Source organism: Pseudophryne corroboree, chromosome 3 (assembly GCF_028390025.1).
Source record: "Pseudophryne corroboree isolate aPseCor3 chromosome 3, aPseCor3.hap2, whole genome shotgun sequence".
Taxonomy (NCBI): domain Eukaryota; kingdom Metazoa; phylum Chordata; class Amphibia; order Anura; family Myobatrachidae; genus Pseudophryne; species Pseudophryne corroboree.
Window position 1 is genome coordinate 594,398,593 of NC_086446.1, and position 23,071 is coordinate 594,421,663.

The following is a 23,071-nucleotide window of genomic DNA, read 5'->3' on the forward strand; positions in this document are numbered from 1 at the left end:
AGCTGTTGTGAAAGTATGTCGTGCATGCGCATTGCGCCGCATACGCATGCGCAGAAGTGCTGCTTTTTTGCCTAAACGCTGCGCTGCGAACTAAAACAGCTAGCGCACAACTCGGAAATGACCACCATTGTGTGTAAATCTGGCTCTGATACTCCCCAGTGCAGGGCCGTTTCTTGGGGCAGGCGAGCAGTGCAACCGCACTGGGCGCCCGCCGAGGCACTAACTGTGGCTCCCTGCTTCCCCCTCCTATTTCTCCCCGAGTAACCCGCACGGGGGGCGGAGTTTCATGGAATGACGTGGTTGCGTTGTTACGTCACGACGCAACCCCGTCACTCTGCGAAACTCCCCCCCCCCCAGCGGAGTACAGAGGAGGATCCATGTTAGGAAGAGGGAAAGGCCGGCGCGAGGAGCGACTGGTGAGGCGGGCCGAAGAGCGGTAATCGCCTCTGTAAGTAGTCTCTCTCTCTCTCTCTCTCAATGTGTAAAATGGGGACACCTGCCGTAATGTGTGAAATGGGGACTTTTGCCTGCCGTAGTGTGGGGATTTAATGTATCAAGGGCATTGCGGTGTGTGGCATAATATGGTGCAGGGGGCATTACTGTGTGGGGCTTAATATGGTAGAATTTTTTTTCCTGTGGTGGTCATGATCTGTTGGAGCAGGGTCAAAAACTGGATTGTGAGGTAGTCTTTTCAGACAAGGCCATGCCCATTTAAATGAGGCCGCACCCATTTGGATGAGGCCACGCCCCCTTGCCGTGCGCGCGCAAGTTTTTTTTTTTTTTTTTTACATCTAGGTGTGTGGGGGGGGGGGCGCACATTTTTTTATGTCATGGGGGGGGCGCATTTTTAAATCTCGCACTGGGAGCCAAATTGGCTAGAAACAGCCCTGCCCCAGTGCCTACCTACTGAGCCATTTACCTCACCGTACGTCCCTGGATACAATGAACAAGACAGAGTACAGGAATGTAAGACAATTGCCCTGGCAAGTAAGTCACACATTGGTCTTGAAAGCAAAGCACAAACACAGTGACAGAAGCTGCTGCAGTAGAGCAACCTGATTACAGTTGCAGGCTCCAAATCTATTTAGTAAATCATGATCACTGGGCTCAATTCAGAGATGGATGCAAACCCAATTATTATGAGCGATTATCGGCTCTTTGCACATGCGTCTAATGCTGGGTATACACAGCCAAAAAATGCCTGTCAGACAGTACCGATGTCACAGGCAGACACTGTGAGATCTCTCAGTGTTTGTCAGCTGGGTGGCGGATTTTACCTGGGGGGGCTGCAGTCCTGCAGCCCATAGGTAAAAACCACCACTGCTTGTGACACAGAAAAGGAAATTGGGAAAGAGGCTAAGAGCCTCCTATATAAACATTATCATTGCTTATTGTAGGTGCCACAAAAATAACTGTCCATATCATATAAAATACAATTGCACATAACAAGAGTGGGCTACTAGTACACACGAGACTGATGAAGGAGGAACAGAAGTGACTCAAAAAACTTTTATTCAACATTTAAAAACTAAAAATCTTCCTATAATAATAATAATAATAATAATAATTTTATCTATATAGCACTTTTTTCCTGCAGGACTCAAAGTCGCTTTACATACATCAAAGAGATGGTACATTGCACAAAGGCATTACAATTACATAAACCTGAAAAACATCCTACATAAATATAATACAAGATTAAAGCTGCTCCTCACCTCTGTTAAGTGCATCTGCGGCCACAAGAGGCCGCCACACAAACCAAATTACTCACATATGAAAGTGAATGTGATACTGCAGGGAGAAGTTACAGTCTGCTAACTTGCTGCTGCTAACATTAATAATACTGATCTGACTGTTTCACACTTACTGCATATGGAGAGAAAAGGCTGGGGGGAGAGAGAGAGTGGGGGTAAGGATAGATAGGGACTGTAGGGGTGGATAGTGAGGTAGAGGCAAACAGGGACTGGGGAAGAAAAAGAGAGGACAGGAGGGTTGGAGCAGATAGGGACTGGGGAGAGAGAAAGGAGTAGGGGCCGATATGGACTGTGGGGGTGGGAGAGGGGGCAGGGGTTGGGGTAGATAGGGACTGGGGAGAGAATGGAGTGGTAGGGGCAGATAGGGACAGTGGAGAGAAAGATGCAGATTTTTTTCAATAAAGTCAACTCTGTGGTGCCACCTATGGCCACTGGACAGTACCTGATTGAGCTCCATTAAGGACACGGACACACACACATAACCCATGTACACTGCACCCCTGACCATATAGTGCCCCTATATACACTGCACCCCCACCCTCTTCCATATTCTGCACCCCATACCATATACTGCCCCTAGATACACACTGCTCCCCCCATAATCCTCCATATAGTGACCCCTATATACAGAGCACCCCATTCCTCCATATACAGCTCCCGCCATATTCCACATACTCTGTACCCCCTCCTCCATATAATATGCTGCAAACCCGGTTACTTGCCATCCCAAGACTCTGGAAAAATAACAGCAGTAACCAGGAAATGGATGCAGGAACCAACAGATGGTACCGCAGTTCTCAGAGCAGGGGCACTTATGTATGGCCACTTACAGGCGGGGGTAGAAGGTGAATCAGTCTGGCAGGAAGAGGTGAGACACTGTCAGGTGAGCAGTGCTGTGACCAGGAGGAGTAGGGGTCGATGCTGGGGCTGAAGATGATGCTGGTGAGGAGGAGGCAGATAACCTGATAACCGCAGGCAGAGCCGGCCCTAACCAATATAATGCCCTGGGCAAGATTTTGTCTGGTGCCCCCTAGCACCACCGCCTCTGACCCTACGCCTCTCTCCCATCACTATCACCCTTTACCCATAGCATTCCTCATTTTGGTGCCTCTACCCCCTATATTTTAAATTGGAAGAGTGCCCACATTCGGCACACAGCCCAAAAAGGGGTGTTTTCTTGCTGGGAAGGTGCATGGCCACACAATAGTAACCCCAATTCAATTTACGCCAGACAGTAGTGCAACTTTATTCACATAATATCATGCGATAGTGTCCCTTATTCACGTTACATCACACAGTAGTACCACTTTACCTTATATACGTTACTTCTTACAGTAGTGCCCCTTATTCACATTACATCACACTGAATTGCTCCTTATTCACATTACACCACACCATACTGCTCTTTATTCACATTAGACCACACTGTAGTGCCTTTTCTATATGTTACGCCACACAGTAGAGCACCTTATACATACAGTATAATGCCACACATTAGTAATGCCTTTATACACATAATACCACACAGTAATGCCCCTTACACATATGACACACATTATTAATGTCCTTATAAACATAATGTGCCTTACATATTATGCCAACCTTTATTAATGCTGTTATACACATAGTGGGCCTAATTCAGTAAGGATTGCAAATTTTGCTGGTCAGGTCTACAATAATTGCCTAACATTAGTGACACCTCAACCGTAACTCCATCAGATACAATCACCATCCAAAGAATCGTGGAGGATCATTTTAATGACATTGTATAAATAGCCATGTCACAGGCAATTTGGAGGCCCTTGTACAAACTGGCTTTGCATTACTTAAGCTGCCCACTCTCCAGCGTGTACTTGGAGAGACTTTTCAGCACAGTCGGGAACCTTGTGTAGGAGGTTACTTCTTCAAAATGTGGAAAAGATTAAGTTCATCAAAATGAACTGGAAATTCCTCTTGGAAGACCTTTCCTGGAAATTACATCAAAGTACAGGGACTTCTGTAATGGTGGATTCCAACTGGGAATTAATTTTGTGTGAGGATGATGTACAACCTGATGAGGGTGAGGATGGCAATTATGATGACATCTTGCCACTGTAATGCTGTTGCCTTAAGCTGATTGGTAGCTTGTTTTGTGGGGGCCCAAACAAACCAAGCACTTCAGCCACAAAAGTGACGCTTCCTGTTGCTGAAGTGCTTGGTTTGTTAAAGTGTGCATGTCCTTTTTAATATCCAACATAAGGATAGAAGGGCCAAGGACATTTCCATTTTGGCAAAATCTGCAACCACTAAAATCACATGGTGGGGGCCGCCCTGCACAGGGCAAAGCTGGCGAGCATGTGTGGCACCACCCCATGATGCAATCTCAATTCAATTGCGACCGCAACGCAAATATCTCAAATAGATGTTGACCGTGCCTACGCAGCATGGCTGCGTAGGCAGGGGCATCGCCGTCATGTTTTCGAATGCAGGTGACATCATCAGCCAGCCTAGAAAAGGGCCTCCGATTGCTGCATTGCCGTCCCAGGACACCCATCGCCTGTCAATCATGATGCAAATGCATACTTCTGGGATGCAATCTCATCATGAGTGCCACACATGTGCACTGCAGCTGCGGCATGTGCACAGATAGACGAAAATCATATGGACTGACCTTGTGATTTGTTTATTATCATTCCAAAACATATTATAAAATAAAATTGTAAGCGCTTCAATTGAAATGGCAATATGCGGATTCAGAGGGACACCAAGGTACGTGCCACATCTGTCATTTAGGAAAATTGTTATTTTATTTTATTCAGGGGCAGCAACACAGTATGCAAAGATGTGCACTAGAAGGGAGGGTGAAGGGGTGCCATTCAGTGTTGTAAGGTGCAGTGCGCTGATTAAATAATTATGTTTCGTCATCACCTTCATGTCCCTGACTGCAGTGCTGCTGACTCAGGTGGGTGGCAGCCATCTTGCAGCTTCTGGCTGGTCAAGGTCCCGACATGTGTGTGGTGTGTGTGTGTGTGTGTGTGTGTGTGTGTGTGTGTGTGTGTGTGTGTGTGTGTGTGTGTGTGTGTGTGTGTGGTGTGTATATCTGTGGTGTGTGTGTGTGTGTGTGTGTGTGTGTGTGTGTGTGTGTGTGTGTGTGTGTAGCCAATTGACATGACAGCAAGCAAGATGATTCACAGCTTATGTTATTCTATGACTGCTCAGTCTCTAATTTCTAGCCTAGTAGCAGTCTACATATTGGCCACAAGATGTCTTCACACCATTTATTTTTTTTAATTTTGTTTGCTAAATAGCCAATTAACATGAACGTGAGATGATTCACAGTCTATATTATTTGGAGGAACATTTCAGTGAAACCTTCATTGGTTCAGTAGTTGTAGTGTTTATCCCGCACATACATACAGATCCACTTGAAATCTTCCTTTGTCAGACTTGGCCCTGTGAAGCTGGATTCCCTCCACATGTCGGAGGGGAGGGGCAGTTCAATTTGCATTTTCACCCTGCTACCACTCTGCTACTATTTAAAACTGTATAGATTTGGAAGCTGTTATAGAATACAAGAATGTAGTGCATTGATGGTTTTGAGTATTCCCTTTCTTAAACCTTTGCAGTGAAATCTGCCATACAGCCATACACTGGGGCAAAAAAGTATTTGGACAGCCACCGATTGTGCAAGTTGACCCACTAAAAAAGATGAGAGAGGTCTGTAATTTCCATCATAAGTACACTTCAACTGTGAGAGACAGAATCTGAAGGAAAAAAAACAGGAAATCACATTGTATGATTTTTAAACAATTTACTTGTATATTCTTGTGGAAAATAAATATTTGGACACCTACCAAGCAGCAAGATTTCTGGCTCTCACAGACCTGTTACTTCTTCTTTAAGAAGCTCTTCTATCCTCCACTCTTTACCTGTATTAATGGCACCTGTTTGAACTGTTGTCTGTATAAAAGACACCTGTCCACACCCTCAAACTGTCAGACTGCTACCTCTACAACTTGGCCAAGACCAGAGAGCTGTCTAAGGTCACAGGGACAAAATTGTAGAGCTGCACAAGGCTGGGATGAGCTACTCAACAATAGGCAAGCAGCTTGGTGAGAGGAGATCAACTGTTGGCGCAATTAATAAAAAATGGAAGAAATACAAGATCACTGACAATCTCCCTCAACCTGGGGCTCCATGCAAGATCTAACCTCGTGGGGTATCAATGATCTTGAGAACAGTGAGGAATCAGTCCAGAACTCCACGGGGGGACCTGGTCAATGACCTCGAGAGCTGGGATCACAGTCACAAAGATTACCATTAGTAACACACTACGTCATCATGGATTGAAATCCTGCAGCACCCGAAAGGTCCCCCTGCTTAAGCCAGCACATGTCCAGGCCTATCTAAAGTTTGCCAGTGACCATCTGGATGATCCAGATGAGGATTGGGAGAATGTAATGTGGTCAGATTAGAGCAAAATCAAACTTTTTGGTATACACTCCACTTGCCGTGTTTGGAGAGAGAAGAATGATGAATGGCATTCCAAGAACACCATACCCACTGTGAAGCATGGGGATGGAAACATCATGCTTTGGGGCTGCTTTTCTGCAAAAGGGACAGGACGACTGATCTGTATCAAGGAGAGGATGAATGGGGCCATGTATCGTGAGTTTTTGGGCAAAAACCTCCTTCCCTCAGTAAGAGCATTGAAGATGGAACGTGGCTGGGTCTTCCAGCATGACAATGACCCCAAACACACCGCCCGGGCAACTAAGGAGTGGCTCCATAAGAAGCATTTCAAGGTCCTGGAGTGGCCTAGCCAGTCTCCAGACCTCAACCCAATAGAAAATCTGTGGAGGGAGTTGAAAGATCTTGTTGCCCGGCAACAGCCCCAAAACATGACAGATCTAGAAAAGATCTGCATGGAAGAGTGGGACAAAATACCTGCTACAGTGTGTGCAAACCTGGTCAAGAACTACAGGAAACATTTGACCTCTGTAATTGCCGACCGAGGTTATATTACAAAGTATTGAGTTAAACTTTTTCTAATTGTTGTTCTAATTGTAAAGCGCAACGGAATATGCTGCGCTATATAAGAAACTGTTAATAAATAAATAAATAAACTTTTTGATTGTCCAAATATTTATTTTCGTCAAGAATATACAAATAAATAGTTTAAGAATCATACAATGTGATTTCCTAGTTTTTTATTCAGATTCTGTCTTTCACAGTTGAAGTGTACCTATGATGGAAATTACAGATCTCTCTCATCTTTCTAAGTGGGTCAACTTGCACAATCGGTATATACCATCACCATGTACTACTGAGCTGTATGGCTAATTGTTTTCATCACTTAAGGAAGCCAAAGCCAGTCCAAATCTTGAAAATGATGAATGGGCCATTAGGTCCCTCACAAGAGAACATTGTTAGCATGGTCAGGCAGTAACTGTACACACAGTGCAGCCATTATCCTACTGAATCTACCTTCGGTACAGAGGCCCTCATTAAGGTATACGGTTAGCATACCGCTCGTCGGAATCCCGGCTGTCACAATACCAACGCCGGGATCCATTCGGCATCCCGTGGGGTGGTAAATCATACCGAACCCCTCATTAGATGTTACTACAGACATTATATAAATGTGCACAGATACATAATTCAGTGTAGCTAGGAGAAATACTGAATGTGAAAATGGGAAGTGGAGATTAAAGAGGAGGCGAGGTGGCAATCATTAGCAGACCAAAGAGGGTAGGAGGGAGTGTATAAGGAAACAAGGCTTGGATGTAGGGAGAAACAGTGAGGTTGAGAGCTATGTAGGTGAGAGAACGGAGTTTAACTATAATTCTGAGTGGTATAAGGAGCCAAAGGAGAGACTAGTAGAGATTGGCAGAAGAGGTAAACATAGAAACAAAGAATTTGATGGCAGAAAAATTAAGAACCACTTGGCCCATTAAGTCAGGTAAAATGACAAGAGAAGACAATGAGGTGGGCAGCAGAGTTGATGAAAGACTGGAAAGGGGTGAAGTGAGAGTCAGGACTGCCAGAGAGGAGCAGAATTCAGCAACTGAGGTGGGAAATGATAAGAGAATGAATGACAGTTTCAGTTGCTTTCGGGGTGAGGAAGGGCCTGATTCTGGAATAATGCACATATGGAAACAGCAGGATTGCATAAGGGTTGGATATGTATGTATGTGGGGGGATCAGGGCAAAGCTAAGCATGACACCTAAGGCACTGGACTTTGGAAACAGAAGCGAGAGAGGGACATTGTCCACAGATAGGGTGGCAGCAGGGGTTGCCTTGGCTAGGGGAAAGACAATGAGTTCAGTTTGCCAAGGGAAGAGGTGTAAATGGAGAAGAGAAGGAGCCCAAGGACAGAACCTTGATGGACCACAATGGGAAAGGGAAATTAATATGCCTGTGGATACAGAGAAGGAACAAGTTCGAACCAGAAGAGTGCGCATATGTGAAGCCTAAAGGAATGGTGGATTTGGAGGAGAAGAAATGATCAATGCTGTCAAATGCCAATGTGAGTTCAATGAGTATAAGAATAGAGAAATGACCTTTGAATTTGGTGGTGAATCTGTAATAGGGACTGCTCTCATTGGCATCTACCTCAGTCCAGCGAGTATGACATTCACAGCTGATTTCATTTAAAGACCACAATATAAGTTGTAAGAGATCTGGACACTGCTGATCACCTAATGGCCAGATCTTATCTAATGTAGGGACAGAAGTACTAAGCATTGGAAGGTGAAAAGGTGGAGAGAGATAAATACCAACCAATCAGCTCCGGTCATTTTTCAAACACAGCCTGTAATATGGCAGTTAGGAGATGATTGGCCAGTACTTTAACTCTCTCCACTTTATCACTTTATCACTATCCAAGGCTTTGTACATCTCCCGGTTTGTGTATGAAATCCAGCGGTCGAGATTATGCTGCTGAGAATGCCAATGATTTTAGTGTGAAGTATTTTGCCCTTTACCCCTATCCCACCCCTCCCGCTGCCTAAACCTAACTATTCCCCCCTTCCCCCGCAGCCTAACCATAACCCTCTCCCTAGTGGCTAAATCTAACCCAAAACTCTCATACTCACATTGGGGATCCATCTGCATTCTCAGCGTCATGGTCCCAGTGTCAGGATTTTGACCATTGGGATCCCAACTGCTGGGGTCCTGACCGCATCTCCATCTCCCAACCAGTCACTAAGGTACGTTGCCAAATCAGATGTGACCAACTGTACATGTTTATTAACATCCAGTCTGCAGTATGATGCTTGATGATTGAGGGGTCTACTGTAAGTACTAAGCCTTGGAGAAAGAGAAAGTGGACGGAAATAAACTACCAACCAACCAGTTTGATGAAAACTGTTCCGTGATTTTCTGTATCTAAGATGTGTGATTTATTAATCAACATATGAAATGTGTTGTCTATACACTTAATACATGCCCAAAGACAAACACAACAAACCACTATTTGGATCCATATGGCTGGAGCCAAGGGATGTAGAATGAACGCACAGCACAGCAGCATATAACAGAAGAGTATCAAACCACCCATAACTCTCTACCTAACCTCGGAGTAAAGAGCAATCACACCGCAGATAAACTATAATCTGAATATAACATTGCTTTAACCACTAAAACACACTACTTTAAGTGCACTTTCAGGGGTGGTACATGACTTTCCATGAGGGTTCTGCTATTGTACACATTTGTGAACACATTAACATTTCTTGATTGTAACACTAGTGAACAGACTGATCGTCAGTCTCCTGGTATTGTTTATTCTTTTGTCCAAATTGTTTATTTTCAGTAATTGTAATTAGCAAACCTTGTTTTCCACAAAATATGTCTGCTCGGCTGTCTGTGTAGGGGAAGTAAAGTTACTAGATAGGATTACTCCAGAACAATAAACATCACTCCTACTGACAGACCTGTCTGCTGCATAGTGAAGAACAGCACCATTTACATATTATTGCTTGTTCATAAATACACATTTTACCACAGACTGGGTTACACCAATATTTGTTCCACCTGCCTGATATGGTGTTATGTTACAAAGATCTTTAAGTGCAAATATTCCCTTGCTGTAGTTTACGGATTCACAGCAAAAATGTGCTTTTGGGACCTTATAGGCCTATTTGCTTATTAATGCCATCAGTTTTTCTGGTGTGGGAGATTAAAGTGGCTGTAAATATTGAATTGCGCTAAACAGACAAGTTGGTCACTGGCACAAATGAGCAAGCAATGCAGATCTGATTTCAGACTTGTGACCGGGAAATTGATGGGTATAGCATAAGAGCAAATTCCCGAGTCACAGCCCATCTCTGGTAAAGGGAGTTTGCTGTCAGACATACCGAAATCCCAGGTTTATGCCTGTTCCATACTTCCCTACTCTCCTTGATCGGCCAGGAAGCTCCTGAAAATCGGGTGACCCCCCCCCCCCCCCCGTTCTCCCGTCCCCCCGAAAGTGTAGGCAAGGCTACCAAGTCCCAACATCGCTGCACAAAAGTGGGCGGTCCAGCCAGCCAATGACGCGTTTCTTTCTGAATCGCGTCATCCTAGCCACACCCCAGATGTGTTTTGCCGTTAATCTCACATTATATAGGGGGGTGTGGCAACAACGAGGTGTCCTGGCCGCATGTCCCCATACCGCCCCCTCGCCTCCACCCCCGCCCTCTGTGACCAGAGGTGTAGCAAGGTGTCATGGTGCCTGGAGCAAAGTGTGTTTTGGCGCTCCCTGCCCCTGTACTGAATTGAAGGCATGGCCACCAGGGCCGGTTTAGACCTTGTGGCATCCAGGGCGAAAATTTCTTTTGCCCCCCCCCCCCCCCCCCCCCCCCCACAGGTTAAATATAGTGCGCGCCGAAGGCGCGTCAAGAAATAGGAGCGTGGCTTCATAGGGAAGGGGCGTGGCCGCAGTTATGCACCCTGTAGTTATGGACCCAGTAGTTGTGCCCCCTGTACAGAGCTGGATTAAGGCTATGGGGGGCCCGGGGCACTTCAAACAGCATGGCCCCTAACAAGGAAGCAGGTGAATTATTTATGGTGGGATGGCGGCACTTCCGTAATAAATCCACAAACTGCAGAATACTGCAACGTGCCTGACGACAATGTACTTAAACTTCAAAACGTTGCAGAATTCTGCAGTTTGTGGATTTTTTACCGAAGCGCCACCGTCCATGGGTGGTGTATATGGGCTCGTCAGTGAGGTCCTCCGGAGGGCACCGGGACTTTACTTCTGCCAGCGATGAAAGGAATATCTGCTTTGTATGTACTGTGGAACCAAAAGTCACTGCTCCCTCCGCTGGTCAGAAAGGAGTGAAGCTCAACATCTTGAGGTTCAGGCAGAAAAGTTGCCTCAAGTTATCGTCTCGGACTCCCTAACTTCTAACAAGGGTGCTAATGGTTCCCTGAAGGAGGTCTATTATTGGGATCCCGGTGCCCTCCAGAGGGGACTTTACTTCTAGTCAACGGTTGTGCTGCCCGTGTCCAGTATATATATATATATATATATTATATACACACACACACACATACAGTATATGTTTACAAATACTCACACACACACATATATATATATATATATATATACACACACACATATATATAAATATATATATATATTACACACAAACACACATTACGCATACACACCAAGCCAACACGATACAGAGCCAAATATTCCAATTTAATAAATTGCAGCATTATAAAAAAAAACTAAGAAAAAAAAATACAGCCAGCTTACTTTTGTCTCTGCTGCTGGCAGGCTACAAGTGACACTAGGGATTGCCATCCGTAAGTGACAGGAGAGCGAGAGCTCGTCCCTCCACTCATGCACCCTCCGCTGGCTCCACGTTCCACGCTTCTTTTTGCACTGCAGCCTGCATGCCCAGTAAATGATTGAGCTGCAGGCTGCACGTTTACTCTCCATTGGACAGCTGAGCCGTCGCAGCTGTCCTGCACTTCTATGCGGTGCCGCGGCTGTAATTAGGTTGTCAGGGCAACCCATGGGGAGCGCAGCGCCGCAGATCGGAGGTCTGATCTGTGTGCAGGCGCAGGAGGCCCTTTTAGGAAGGGGGGCCTGGGGTACTTACCCCCCGGGCTCCCCCCTTAATCCGGCTCTGCCCCTGTAGATTTGCCCCCAGTAGTTGTGCCCCCTGTAGATTTGCTCCCTGTACATTTGCCCCCTGTAGCTGTGCCAGAAGTAGCTGTGCCCCCAGTAGGTGTGCCTCCTGTAGATTTGACCCCAGTAGTTGTGCCCCCTGTAGATTTGACTCCAGTAGATGTGCCCCCTGTAGATTTGACTCCAGTAGATGTGCCCCCTGTAGATTTAATGTAATATTCTAATTTTCTGAGATTTTGGATTTGGGGTTTTCTTAAGCTGTAAACCACAATCATCAAAATTATAACAAATAAAGGCTTGAAATATCTCACTTTGCATGTAGTCTATAGCCCATTTAAGTTGAATTACTGAAATAAATGAACTTTTGCACGATGGGGGGATGGGGGTTAGAACACTGGTGAAATCTTGCATCGATTTCACCTGTGTATGCAATGAGCTGGGCTTTTGTATTTAGTATCAAAATTTAGGTCGCTGGTTCAGACTGGGTGTGCAGTGAATATACATATCAAGACAGTCAATAATGAAATGTAAACGTATTATGTCGTATACATCACATAAACAAGTTGTGTCTATGTTGAGACCTTCTATAAGAAAAAAAAATCTTGAATTTAAACTAACATTGTAAATTGTTAACATTCCCCATAAATGTTCTGTTTTCTCCCTGTCAAATTAACAGCCGATCGGTGTTGGTTAAATCTGTGTAGAGCTGATGTAATGTGTGCTGCTGATTTGCAGCAGCCTGTGTGCTGGAATGTGAGATCATGCTGCAGTCCTGATGAAATTAGCCTTTGTGATTGCAAACTAGGAGATGAGTTACCACCATTCAGACCACGGGAGGCAGCAGAGAGCAGGGCTGTGTTACAGCTGTTGTGGTACGTGAGGGGATGTCTGTCCTCTCCATTCCCATAGTCTAGCTGTATAAGTATAAGTTGCAGGCATGACATCTCCAAGGACCGAGGACAGTAAAGCGCAGACCACAATATGTACAGCATACCCCCAGCCCCCCAAGCATGTGCTGCACATGCAGCTGGCCGGGAGTCTGTGGCTATAAGTGTACACCACTGCTAAATATAACCTCGGTGCAAATACTGAGCCAGCAATATACATCGCATAAATACGTTCATCTAGAGCCAAAGCAACGCTTCTTGTTTGTGTGTTTGTTTTTATAGCTAAAACTACTTATATTTGTTATTCAACAATTACAAACCTTGCTTTCAAGTAAACGTTACAGATTGATATCACCCAATAAATATGGCAATGAGAATTGACAACGTTTATAGTTACAGTCAGTATACCCCATCTTCAGGGCATGTTTTGTTTATTGTTTGATTTTATGTTTAGATTTTTATTTATTTATAAATAACAATTTGTCCTGTTATACTAAGCATAAACAATCTGTTACACCGTTTACATTTTTATTCCGTGTGTCCTGTCGGTGTGGACCTAGGTCACCTTGTGTGAAATGTACACGTGTCACCATCTTACCCCTTCACTGGAAACAAAAAATTGGGGCCCATTTATCAAGCCTTGGAGAGTGATAAATAGCACAGTGATAAAGTCCCAGCCAATCAGCTCCTAACTGACATGATACAGGCTGTGTTCGAAAAATAACAGTTAGGAGCTAATTAGTTGGTACTTTATCACCGTGCTATTTATCACTCTCCAAGGCTTGATAAATCTGGGCATTGTTCTTTATACTGAATATAATTTCCATCCCCAGGGATGGCGTTACCCGGTTATCAGTGTAAAGAATGATGAGAAATTGAGTTTTTGATGGAACAGGATTTAGTATTGTCGTGTTTGCTGCCTTTAAATCCGGAATAGTCAAATGATGGCACTGAGATGTCATTAATGAGAGAAGTATACAGTAATGAATGTATGGCTAAACAAATATGTACATTAAAATTTAACCGAACATTTAATTTACGAGATAGGACAGGAGTTACCAATTGCTCAGTAAACATGAGTTTAGGGGCAGTGAGCGTGAAGAATAACAGGGTCAATGCTATATTTTCTGATCCCGATTTTATTTTTATTCATCAGTTATGGCGTTTTTATACAGTGGATACTAGACATGGATGGGTGTTTATCTTTTTACTGTATTTCCAACTTCAGCGCTGACTTGCAATAAAGTCAATTGCTGGCATGCAACAATGTTTCCAGAATCCACCATCCTGCATACAGGGGATACGTTTACAGCAGCCCATGGCTCTATGGCAATTGGAGAACTATATGTACTAACCGACCCCGACAAGCTGGAACTTGTAGTACAATTAGAGAGCCTAAGGTGAGAAAGAAGCTGCCACTTGATATCAATACATATACTTTCCTCCTTTGTTTTGCAGCTGTATTATTATGTGCCTATATACTCTGCAACATTTTAATTGTGCAGCTTTTCAGTCCCTCCCAACCCTTTAAAATAAACAGCTCACATCATGTACCTTAAATAAGCAGAAATGTCGTATAATGAGGGATCGCAGTCACGTTTTTTAAAAAAAACTAGAAAGCATGTGCTGCAGATCAGTGTGAGACCAAAGGCAACAATACAAAAAAGTCTGAAAAACAAGCAGGTCTTGCATGCACACTTACTGCTCTATAGAAGGCTGCAGTCACAGAGGTCTGCACAGCATTGCAGTAAGATTGCATCACTCGCTAACTTTACGAAGGATTAATGTTTGGGATGCATTGTAGGAGTCGCTGATGAATGCAGGCAGAATACACATCATGTATACACATCTCTTATAGTGGAATAAGAAAAACATGTTGATCGGATTAATCAGTTTGGGGGAGGGAAGATTTGGCAGAGGAGAAAAAAAAACACAAAGGTGCAAAATAATGAAAGCTGAAAGGCGACTGCAGAGAAATGAGCTCAGTGCAGGAGTGATTTGCTGAAATGTCTTTGTCTGAGATCCCCCCACCCTCCTCTCTATCTCCTGCCATAAACACTCTCCCTGCCTGTACTGCTGCAGACACTGGCTCCGGGCTGCCAGTTCTCCCAGCTGTGCGGATAGGGGGGCGGGGCCACAGAACTGCTGTAACCGGGCAGGAAAGAACGTTGCGAACGTGAGCTGATTTGTGATTGGGTATCACGAGTAGTGGGCGTTCCCTGGGCTCTCAGTCAGGACGAGCCTCCGCACGGCGGCTATATAATGGACGGGACGAGTGAGAAGGTTGCCAGTGCCAGGGATGGTAACTCGTAACGGGGTGCGTTGTGCAGTACTCGGGTAATAGCTGCCGGCGCACACTCTTAGCACTTAACATAAGCAGTTGGACCTGAAGTTTTACTTTATCCGTCTCCTTCCTTTTATAAATCCTTTATCCTCAGCCCTCACTCCAGCACTGTAAGTATCCGCTCCTATTGTTCTCTTATATCATTTGGGTTTAGCTGGGTATTCCGCTTGTGGGGTGTCATTAATGTGAGGCTTGCTTGCCTGTATTGCTTCTAAACGGGTTCAGCGTAAAATCTGGGGGTTAGGAGTAAGCCGGAACAGTTCCTGACTCCGGAACACAGATGAAGCTGTGTGCAAGTCTCTCTGTGCCGTTTTCTCTATGACGGATGTCTCGTACAGCGGGACGGGCACAGAGCGCTGCACAGCGGCAAAAGTCGCTGTAGGGCGCCGTTCCGGTGTCCGGACTGTTCCGGCCGTACTGCTTCTATCCCATCCGCTTGAGGGCAGCGGCTGCGGGTCAGGAGGGGGCTGTAACCTCTCCCTGCACTATGTGCTGTGTGTCCTACTAGGGCCACGCACAGACCGGTCATCAGCGATACAGGCTGCTTCAAGGAGCTGCTCCGGAGTACGAGTCGTTCCGGCTTTCACCTAATCACGTTAATGTATTACATGTAATGTAATTTTAGAACAATGAGTTGTGGCTGTATAAAACTTATTGTGTTAGACATTAAGTGGCCTAGTGAACCATATTTTGGGTAGTCCCTCATCAGCTTAGAACCCCTAATATAAAGGTTACATGTGCACATCTGACTAGTTTATTCTTGTCCTATTGTAGTAATATACTGACCTCATACTGCAGCACCTGACTTTCTCCTTTGTTTTCTTCTCTTCCAGTGATTGCAACTTGTTTGGCACAAGCCCTAGAAAGCATTAGCCATGCCTGCCAGGGGTGGTATGTTCTATCCTATGGTTCTGTCTCTGCCTCCACCAATCCTTGAGGAACCCCAGGAACTGTGGAATGGACAGTGTGCTGACTTGTCACAAAGATGTTCCAGTGTCACCAGTTCAGATTGTGAATCTCTCAATAGTAGCAGCAGCTCATCCTCCGACTCTGACTGTGGTAAGTGGTCGTACTACATTACTGCTGTCTTATCTGACTTTTGCTGCAACCCTATTGAATGCTCAGGTGGTAGTGAAATCCTTACTGCTTTGCCTGTTGTACGGTGTTGCTTTAAAGTTTACACTGCGCATACATCTGTCTTCAGACTTGTGAGAAAACGGAGTGGCAACGTCTCTAAATGTAGCTTTCCTTTTTCCTTTACAGGCTTTGATGACTTTGACAACATTTCCATACCAGACTCTGAGCTTCTCTGTGACCCAGAAGGTGAACAGCTGTGCCCCAGTCTCATCAAGATGATAAAACGCAGCCTTACCAAAGCAAAAATTAAATCCCTGCGATGTTCCCAGCTCCTCCTGCCTGATGATCTCCTCATCCACTTGGGCCCTGAGCTGATGCATCTGGCTTACAGTGAGCCTTGTGGACTAAGGGGTGCACTTATTGATCTATGTGTGGAGAATGGCAAGGACTGCCACACTGTAGCACAACTAGAAGTTGATCCATGTGTAGTCCCTACTTTCCAACTGACAATACTGTTCAAACTGGACTCCAGATTATGGCCTAGAATTCAGGGCCTTTTCAGCACCAAGCCGGTCCCTGGGTCTGGACAGTCCTTGAAACTAAGCCCTGGGTTTAAGGTTCTTAAGAAGAAACTGTACAGTTCTGAAGATCTTATTGTTGAAGAATGCTGATCATTCATGAACTGAAAAAATGAAACTAAATGTCTGTAGTTTGGGGTCCTGAAATCCAGTGAAGGCTTAGTGGGGTAGAGAACAATGACTGTTTTTCTTTGGGTTTTGGGGTGGGTTTGTTTTATTTCCTCCCTCTGAGGTTTTTGTGGGGTGGTTTTGGCTCGTTTCTTACTGTTTCCCCTCCCCCCTTGTTCTGGCTTTGCCCTCTTCATTACCAGACACCTTCCATTTTGTTTGTCTTTTCTGATAGTTCATGGGGGTTTCCATTCCCACTGCCAAATTTCATGAGCAACATTTGCTGTACTGTGACCCTTGCACTGGGTGCTGCAGTACTCTTATGGCTGTGACTGTAAATTGCCAGTGGTATGCACACAAGTATCGAAGTTTGACACCATGCACTGGGATTACTGCAATTTTGTATTTTGTTTTTTTATGCTTTGGCAGCTGGTCTGCACTAACTGTGGTTTAGCTCTACCTCTCATAGAGGATGAATAGTACTAACTGAGAACCCAACAAACCAAGGTACAACTTTCCTCTTGGGACCAAATGTGTCTTGGGTTCCACTGTTTGCACCTCACTACTGATTCATTGGCAGCTAGAAGAGGTTCATATTGGTAGCTATACTGCAGATAACCTATCTGGAAAGCACTAGAATTCATTCATTTGTCTCTGTATTCTGACATGCTGCTTTTAATATGGTTTTAGAATAATATTTATATACACTTGATGTTCAAGTAAAAATCCACACAATGTGCCTTTTTTTACTTTTCTAATAAACTGTAAAAAAAAAAAAAAAAAACCTGTTGTCTTTTTAAAAATAAACTACTTGCATGTAATATGTGGGTCAGGAATGATGATGCTGTAACTGATGACTTAGGCGCTTGATGTCAATATAAAAGTCTCGACTATGCAAGACGGCAGACTTAGCGGCATGGTCTCTGCTTGCTCCAAAACCTACATTCTGCTTATTTTATGACTGTCATCATACTTTCCTCTGATTAAAGTCCATCTGTACTTGTACACCAGTTGGATACACTGAGCATACATCTAGGGATAGCACAATGATAGGCACTGGATTCAGTATGTCTTGCCGGTGGTAGACCCTATACACTACAGTCACTTTCCAAAAGGAATAAAACTTGTATTACACACCCAAGCAGGTCACAATGCTGAAATAGTGGTTTACATGTGACTAACGTCATGTGCATAGGCTTCACTTAATAGTATGTATCGGTACACTACATATTACTGGGACTAGATTCTACTTAACCTCGATTTGTGTCTTCCATGAGCTTCACAATTCTCTATGCAACTGTCCTTTTCCCACCTGCCAACAATGGGAACTGCTGTAGCCACTGTAAAGTATCAGCACTTCAGTAATTAAGCATCCCAGTATTGCCCTAAGGATACATGCTCCAGCGGCTGCACCAAAGCACACGTAGGAGATATGAGCTCCAATAAACTAAAGGCCCGATTCATATGTATACAAATGCAGTGGTTTATGTGGTCTCTAGGTTGACAGTCATTAGGTCGACCACTCTTGGTTGACATGGAAAAAGGTCTACATGAGTTTTTCAAATTTATTTCTTTTTAACCATTTTCATACTTTTATACATGTGGACTACAATTGGAAATGGTAACCTATGCTGAGCGCAGCGAGGCACGTTGCCTGAAGCTCTTGTCCTTTTTCCATGTCTACCAATATCAGGTGTTGACCCTATGATCCACACCTGGTTTATGTACATATCTGATGCTTGTGCAGACTGAGTCCTGAGAGATCACACACACTGCCTCCAGTTGACATGCTGTTTGGTGGCAGCGCTGTCTGCATCTCATAGGAAACGGGGTATGTTCGCCCTGCTTCCTAGGATAAGCTAGTGTCTATGGTCATGATGGTGACCTATTGCTGCGTCTTTGGTTGTAGCACTCTGATATAAAATGTTGACAGGAGGTGTCATTCCTTCAGATGCCTCCTGCAGACATTGGCCTATTTTTGCACAGTCTTTGTCCAAAGGGGATGCGGTCAGGATGCCGCCGGCCGGAATCCCGGCGGTCGAAATACTGACGCCGGAATCCCGACCGCCACAATCCCGACATATTCTCCCTCCGTGGGTGTCCACGACACCCATAGAGGGAGAATATAATAGTGTGCTGAGCGTAGCGAGGCACCATGCCCGCAGCGTGGTGAGCGAAGTGAGCCCGCAAGGGGCTGCGTTCCGCTCGCCACCCCTGTCGGGATTGTGTGGTCGGGATTCCGGCGTCGGTATTTCGACCGCCGGGATTCCGTCCGGCGGCATTTAGTACTGATCCCGTCCAAAGACTCACCTGCTGTACAAAATTGTCCACCTATGAAATTGTGTTCATGGAGAAAAATGTAGCAAGCAGAGTGTATGGTCATATACTCTCTGTGGTTGTGACAGGTACCTGTACTTCTACATTGGAGTTCATTTTTACTACTTTTGTTATCTGAAGCCAGTAAAAAAAAATTGGATAATGGAGGAAACTCAAATGTTTCACACATATATTGCTTTGGTGGGAATTGGCTTCGAATGCAGTGGGTAATGCCAGCTTTTGCTGGTGGTGCCCTACAGAAGTCTATGGGCTACTCTCCATATTTTCCCCTGGGAGCGATCAAGTTGATTGCCACGTTCTTCTGCGCAGGTGCAGAGGGATTTCCATGTCCAAAACCCGGAGGTCTCGACATCACAAAGGACAGCTCTTATCAGAAGAGCTGTCCTTTGGGATACTAATTGCATAGGTAAGTACATATGTGATTAGTGTCTATGTGGGAGGTACCACATATTGGGGTGGGATGTACTAAGCATCACATCCGCGATGTGGTACATCTCACCACTTAGAGCGTACATCCAGTACTAATCACATATGTACTTACATAAGCAATTAGTATCACAAAGGACAGCTTTCCTGATGCCCTTTGTAATGTCGGCACTTCCTGGTTTCGGACCTGGGAGTCTCTCTGAGCATGCACAGAGTGACATAGGGGCATGTGGAAAGAAACCCATAGGCTTTTACTGGGTTACCCATCACATTCCGGAGCTTGGTACATAAGAAAAATGTGGCAAAAGTCAGATAAAAGGAGTTTTGAGTTTTTTTGTAGAGATGAGCGGGTTCGGTTCCTCGGAATCCGAACCCGCCCGAACTTCATGTTTTTTTACACGGGTCCGAGCGACTCGGATCTTCCCGCCTTGCTCGGTTAACCCGAGCGTGCCCGAACGTCGTCATCACGCTGTCGGATTCTCGTGAGACTCGGATTCTATATAAGGAGCCGCGCGTCGCCGCCATTTTGCACACGTGCATTGAGATTCATAGGGAGAGGACGTGGCTGGCGTCCTCTCCGTTTATAGAGATTTGAGAAGAGAGTGAGACAGAGAGAGACACAGTAGTAATTTGGGGAGCATTAGGAGGAGTACTAGTACTTGCTGAAGTGATAGAGAGAGATAGTGTGACTGTATTATCTGACTTGTGGGGGAGACACTGACAGTGGGGAGCAGTTAGAGTCTGAGAGCAGCACTCAGGACTCAGGAGTACATAATATAACGTACAGTGCACACTTTTGCTGCCAGAGTGCCAGCCACACTGCCATTGTTTGTGACCACACTGACCACCAGTATAATATATATTGTGATTGTCTGCTTAGGACTCAGGAGTACTACTTGCAAGTTGCTGATAGTGTGACCAGTGACCTGACCACCAGTTTAATAATCACCACCAGTTTATGAGTTTAATATATATTATATATATATATATATATATATATATATATATTTACCCAGGTGCGGCACTCGATGTCTCACAAAACAGTCAAGAGATAATTTGCTGGTCAAACAACGTTTCAATGCTCGTAAGCACTATCGTCAGGTTTATTAGAAAAAGACAGACAAAACATACCTTATATACACGTGCACCCGTGGAACGCACCGCGCCGACCGCTGAGGAAAAACCACCTCTCTTTCGGCCGCGGCTGATTACGTCATTCTAAAGTGACACCCATCACCATGACAACACATACACATTTAAAATAACGGACCTGGAATTACAAACAACACATGATTGATAAATTTTTAGAGCTAAACTTACGACTACTCACATTCATAACTCATAATGTATAATTTATATACTTATACTTATTCTTTATCCAAAACAACTGAAACTCAGATATTCGTTTAGTCCCCGCGGCGCTACTACATCCAGTCGGTGAATCCATTGCACCTCTCTCTGGATTAGTAAACGATTCCTGTCACCCCCTCTGACTGGTTTTTTCACCCAGTCGATCATTCTGTATTTGATACTTGGAATGGAGTGTTTAGCCTCTGCAAAGTGACGAGCAACAGGTTGCTCCGATCTCGTGTTACTATTTAGTGCTGCTCTTATTGCAGATCTATGTGCTGCCATACGATCCTTAAATCTCCCCTGTGTCTTCCCTATGTATGAAAGACCACAGGGGCAGATTATTTGATATATCACATAACACGAGTTGCAAGTTAGATGGTGACGGATAAGAAATTTTTTGCCCGTATGGGGATGATAAAATGAATCACCAGGTATCATATAACTACAAGTTGTACACCCACATTTAAAATTATATATAATTGTATATAATATATATATAATATTGTATACCACCTAGCACCTACCCGTGTTTTTTCTTTTTTTTCTTCTTTTTCTTCTTTATACATACTACTATAGTAGCTTACTGTAGCAGTCTGCGGTGCTGCTGAGCTGACAGTGTCCAGCAGGTCCGTCATCAGTCATTACATAATAAATATATAATATATATACCTGTCCGGCTGCAGTACTAGTGATATTATATATACATATATATTGATTTCATCTCATTATCATCCAGTCTATATTATCAGCAGACACAGTACGTTAGTCCACGGCTGTAGCTACCTCTGTGTCGGCACTCGGCAGTCCATCCATAATTGTATACCACCTACCTGTGGTTGTTTTTTTTTTCTTTCTTCTTTATACGTACTACTATAGTAGCTTACTGTAGCAGTCTGCGGTGCTGCTGAGCTGACAGTGTCCAGCAGGTCCGTCATCAGTCATTACATAATAAATATATAATATATACCTGTCCGGCTGCAGTACTAGTGATATTATATATACATATATATTGATTTCATCTCATTATCATCCAGTCTATATTATCAGCAGACACAGTACGTTAGTCCACGGCTGTAGCTACCTCTGTGTCGGCACTCGGCAGTCCATCCATAATTGTATACCACCTACCCGTGGTTGTTTTTTTTTTCTTTCTTCTTTATACATACTACTATAGTAGCTTACTGTAGCAGTCTGCGGTGCTGCTGAGCTGACAGTGTCCAGCAGGTCCGTCATCAGTCATTACATAATAAATATATAATATATATACCTGTCCGGCTGCAGTACTAGTGATATTATATATACATATATATTGATTTCATCTCATTATCATCCAGTCTATATTAGCAGCAGACACAGTACGGTAGTCCACGGCTGTAGCTACCTCTGTGTCGGCACTCGGCAGTCCATCCATAAGTATACTAGTATCCATCCATCTCCATTGTTTACCTGAGGTGCCTTTTAGTTGTGCCTATTAAAATATGGAGAACAAAAATGTTGAGGTTCCAAAATTAGGGAAAGATCAAGATCCACTTCCACCTCGTGCTGAAGCTGCTGCCACTAGTCATGGCCGAGACGATGAAATGCCCGCAACGTCGTCTGCCAAGGCCGATGCCCAATGTCATAGTACAGAGCATGTAAAATCCAAAACACCAAATATCAGTAAAAAAAGGACTCCAAAACCTAAAATAAAATTGTCGGAGGAGAAGTGTAAACTTGCCAATATGCCATTTACCACACGGAGTGGCAAGGAACGGCTGAGGCCCTGGCCTATGTTCATGGCTAGTGGTTCAGCTTCACATGAGGATGGAAGCACTCAGCCTCTCGCTAGAAAAATGAAAAGACTCAAGCTGGCAAAAGCACCGCAAAGAACTGTGCGTTCTTCGAAATCCCAAATCCACAAGGAGAGTCCAATTGTGTCGGTTGCGATGCCTGACCTTCTCAACACTGGACGTGAAGAGCATGCGCCTTCCACCATTTGCACGCCCCCTGCAAGTGCTGGAAGGAGCACCCGCAGTCCAGTTCCTGATAGTCAGATTGAAGATGTCAGTGTTGAAGTACACCAGGATGAGGAGGATATGGGTGTTGCTGGCGCTGGGGA

The 23,071-nt window shown here is 44.5% G+C and overlaps 1 protein-coding gene and 1 long non-coding RNA gene across 2 annotated transcripts in view; one reads left to right on the forward strand and one right to left on the reverse strand.

The window, feature by feature from the left end:
• The window catches only part of LOC135056383 (uncharacterized), a 96,327-nt gene extending 81,522 nt beyond the window's left edge, over positions 1–14,805 (reverse strand). The window contains exon 1 of the long non-coding RNA XR_010243966.1: positions 14,453–14,805. This is a non-coding gene — a long non-coding RNA (uncharacterized LOC135056383). The remainder of the gene's footprint in view (positions 1–14,452) is intronic.
• Positions 14,806–15,018: 213 nt separating this feature from the next.
• On the forward strand, positions 15,019–17,618 carry DDIT4 (DNA damage inducible transcript 4). The gene is made up of 3 exons (XM_063961467.1): positions 15,019–15,204; positions 15,928–16,153; positions 16,358–17,618. The coding sequence occupies exons 2-3, from the start codon at positions 15,970–15,972 to the stop codon at positions 16,840–16,842; spliced, it is 669 nt and encodes a 222-aa protein (XP_063817537.1). The 5' UTR covers positions 15,019–15,204; positions 15,928–15,969; the 3' UTR covers positions 16,843–17,618.
• Positions 17,619–23,071: the final 5,453 nt, after the last annotated feature.

What these genes read in the sequence shown, in the direction of transcription:
- DDIT4 (XM_063961467.1), top strand. Translation starts at nt 15,970, where the DNA reads ATGCCTGCCAGGGGTGGTATGTTCTATCCTATGGTTCTGTCTCTGCCT. An exon ending in ATCCTCCGACTCTGACTGTG is followed by an intron (nt 16,154 to 16,357) that starts GTAAGTGGTCGT and finishes TTTCCTTTACAG; the next exon opens with GCTTTGATGACTTTGACAAC.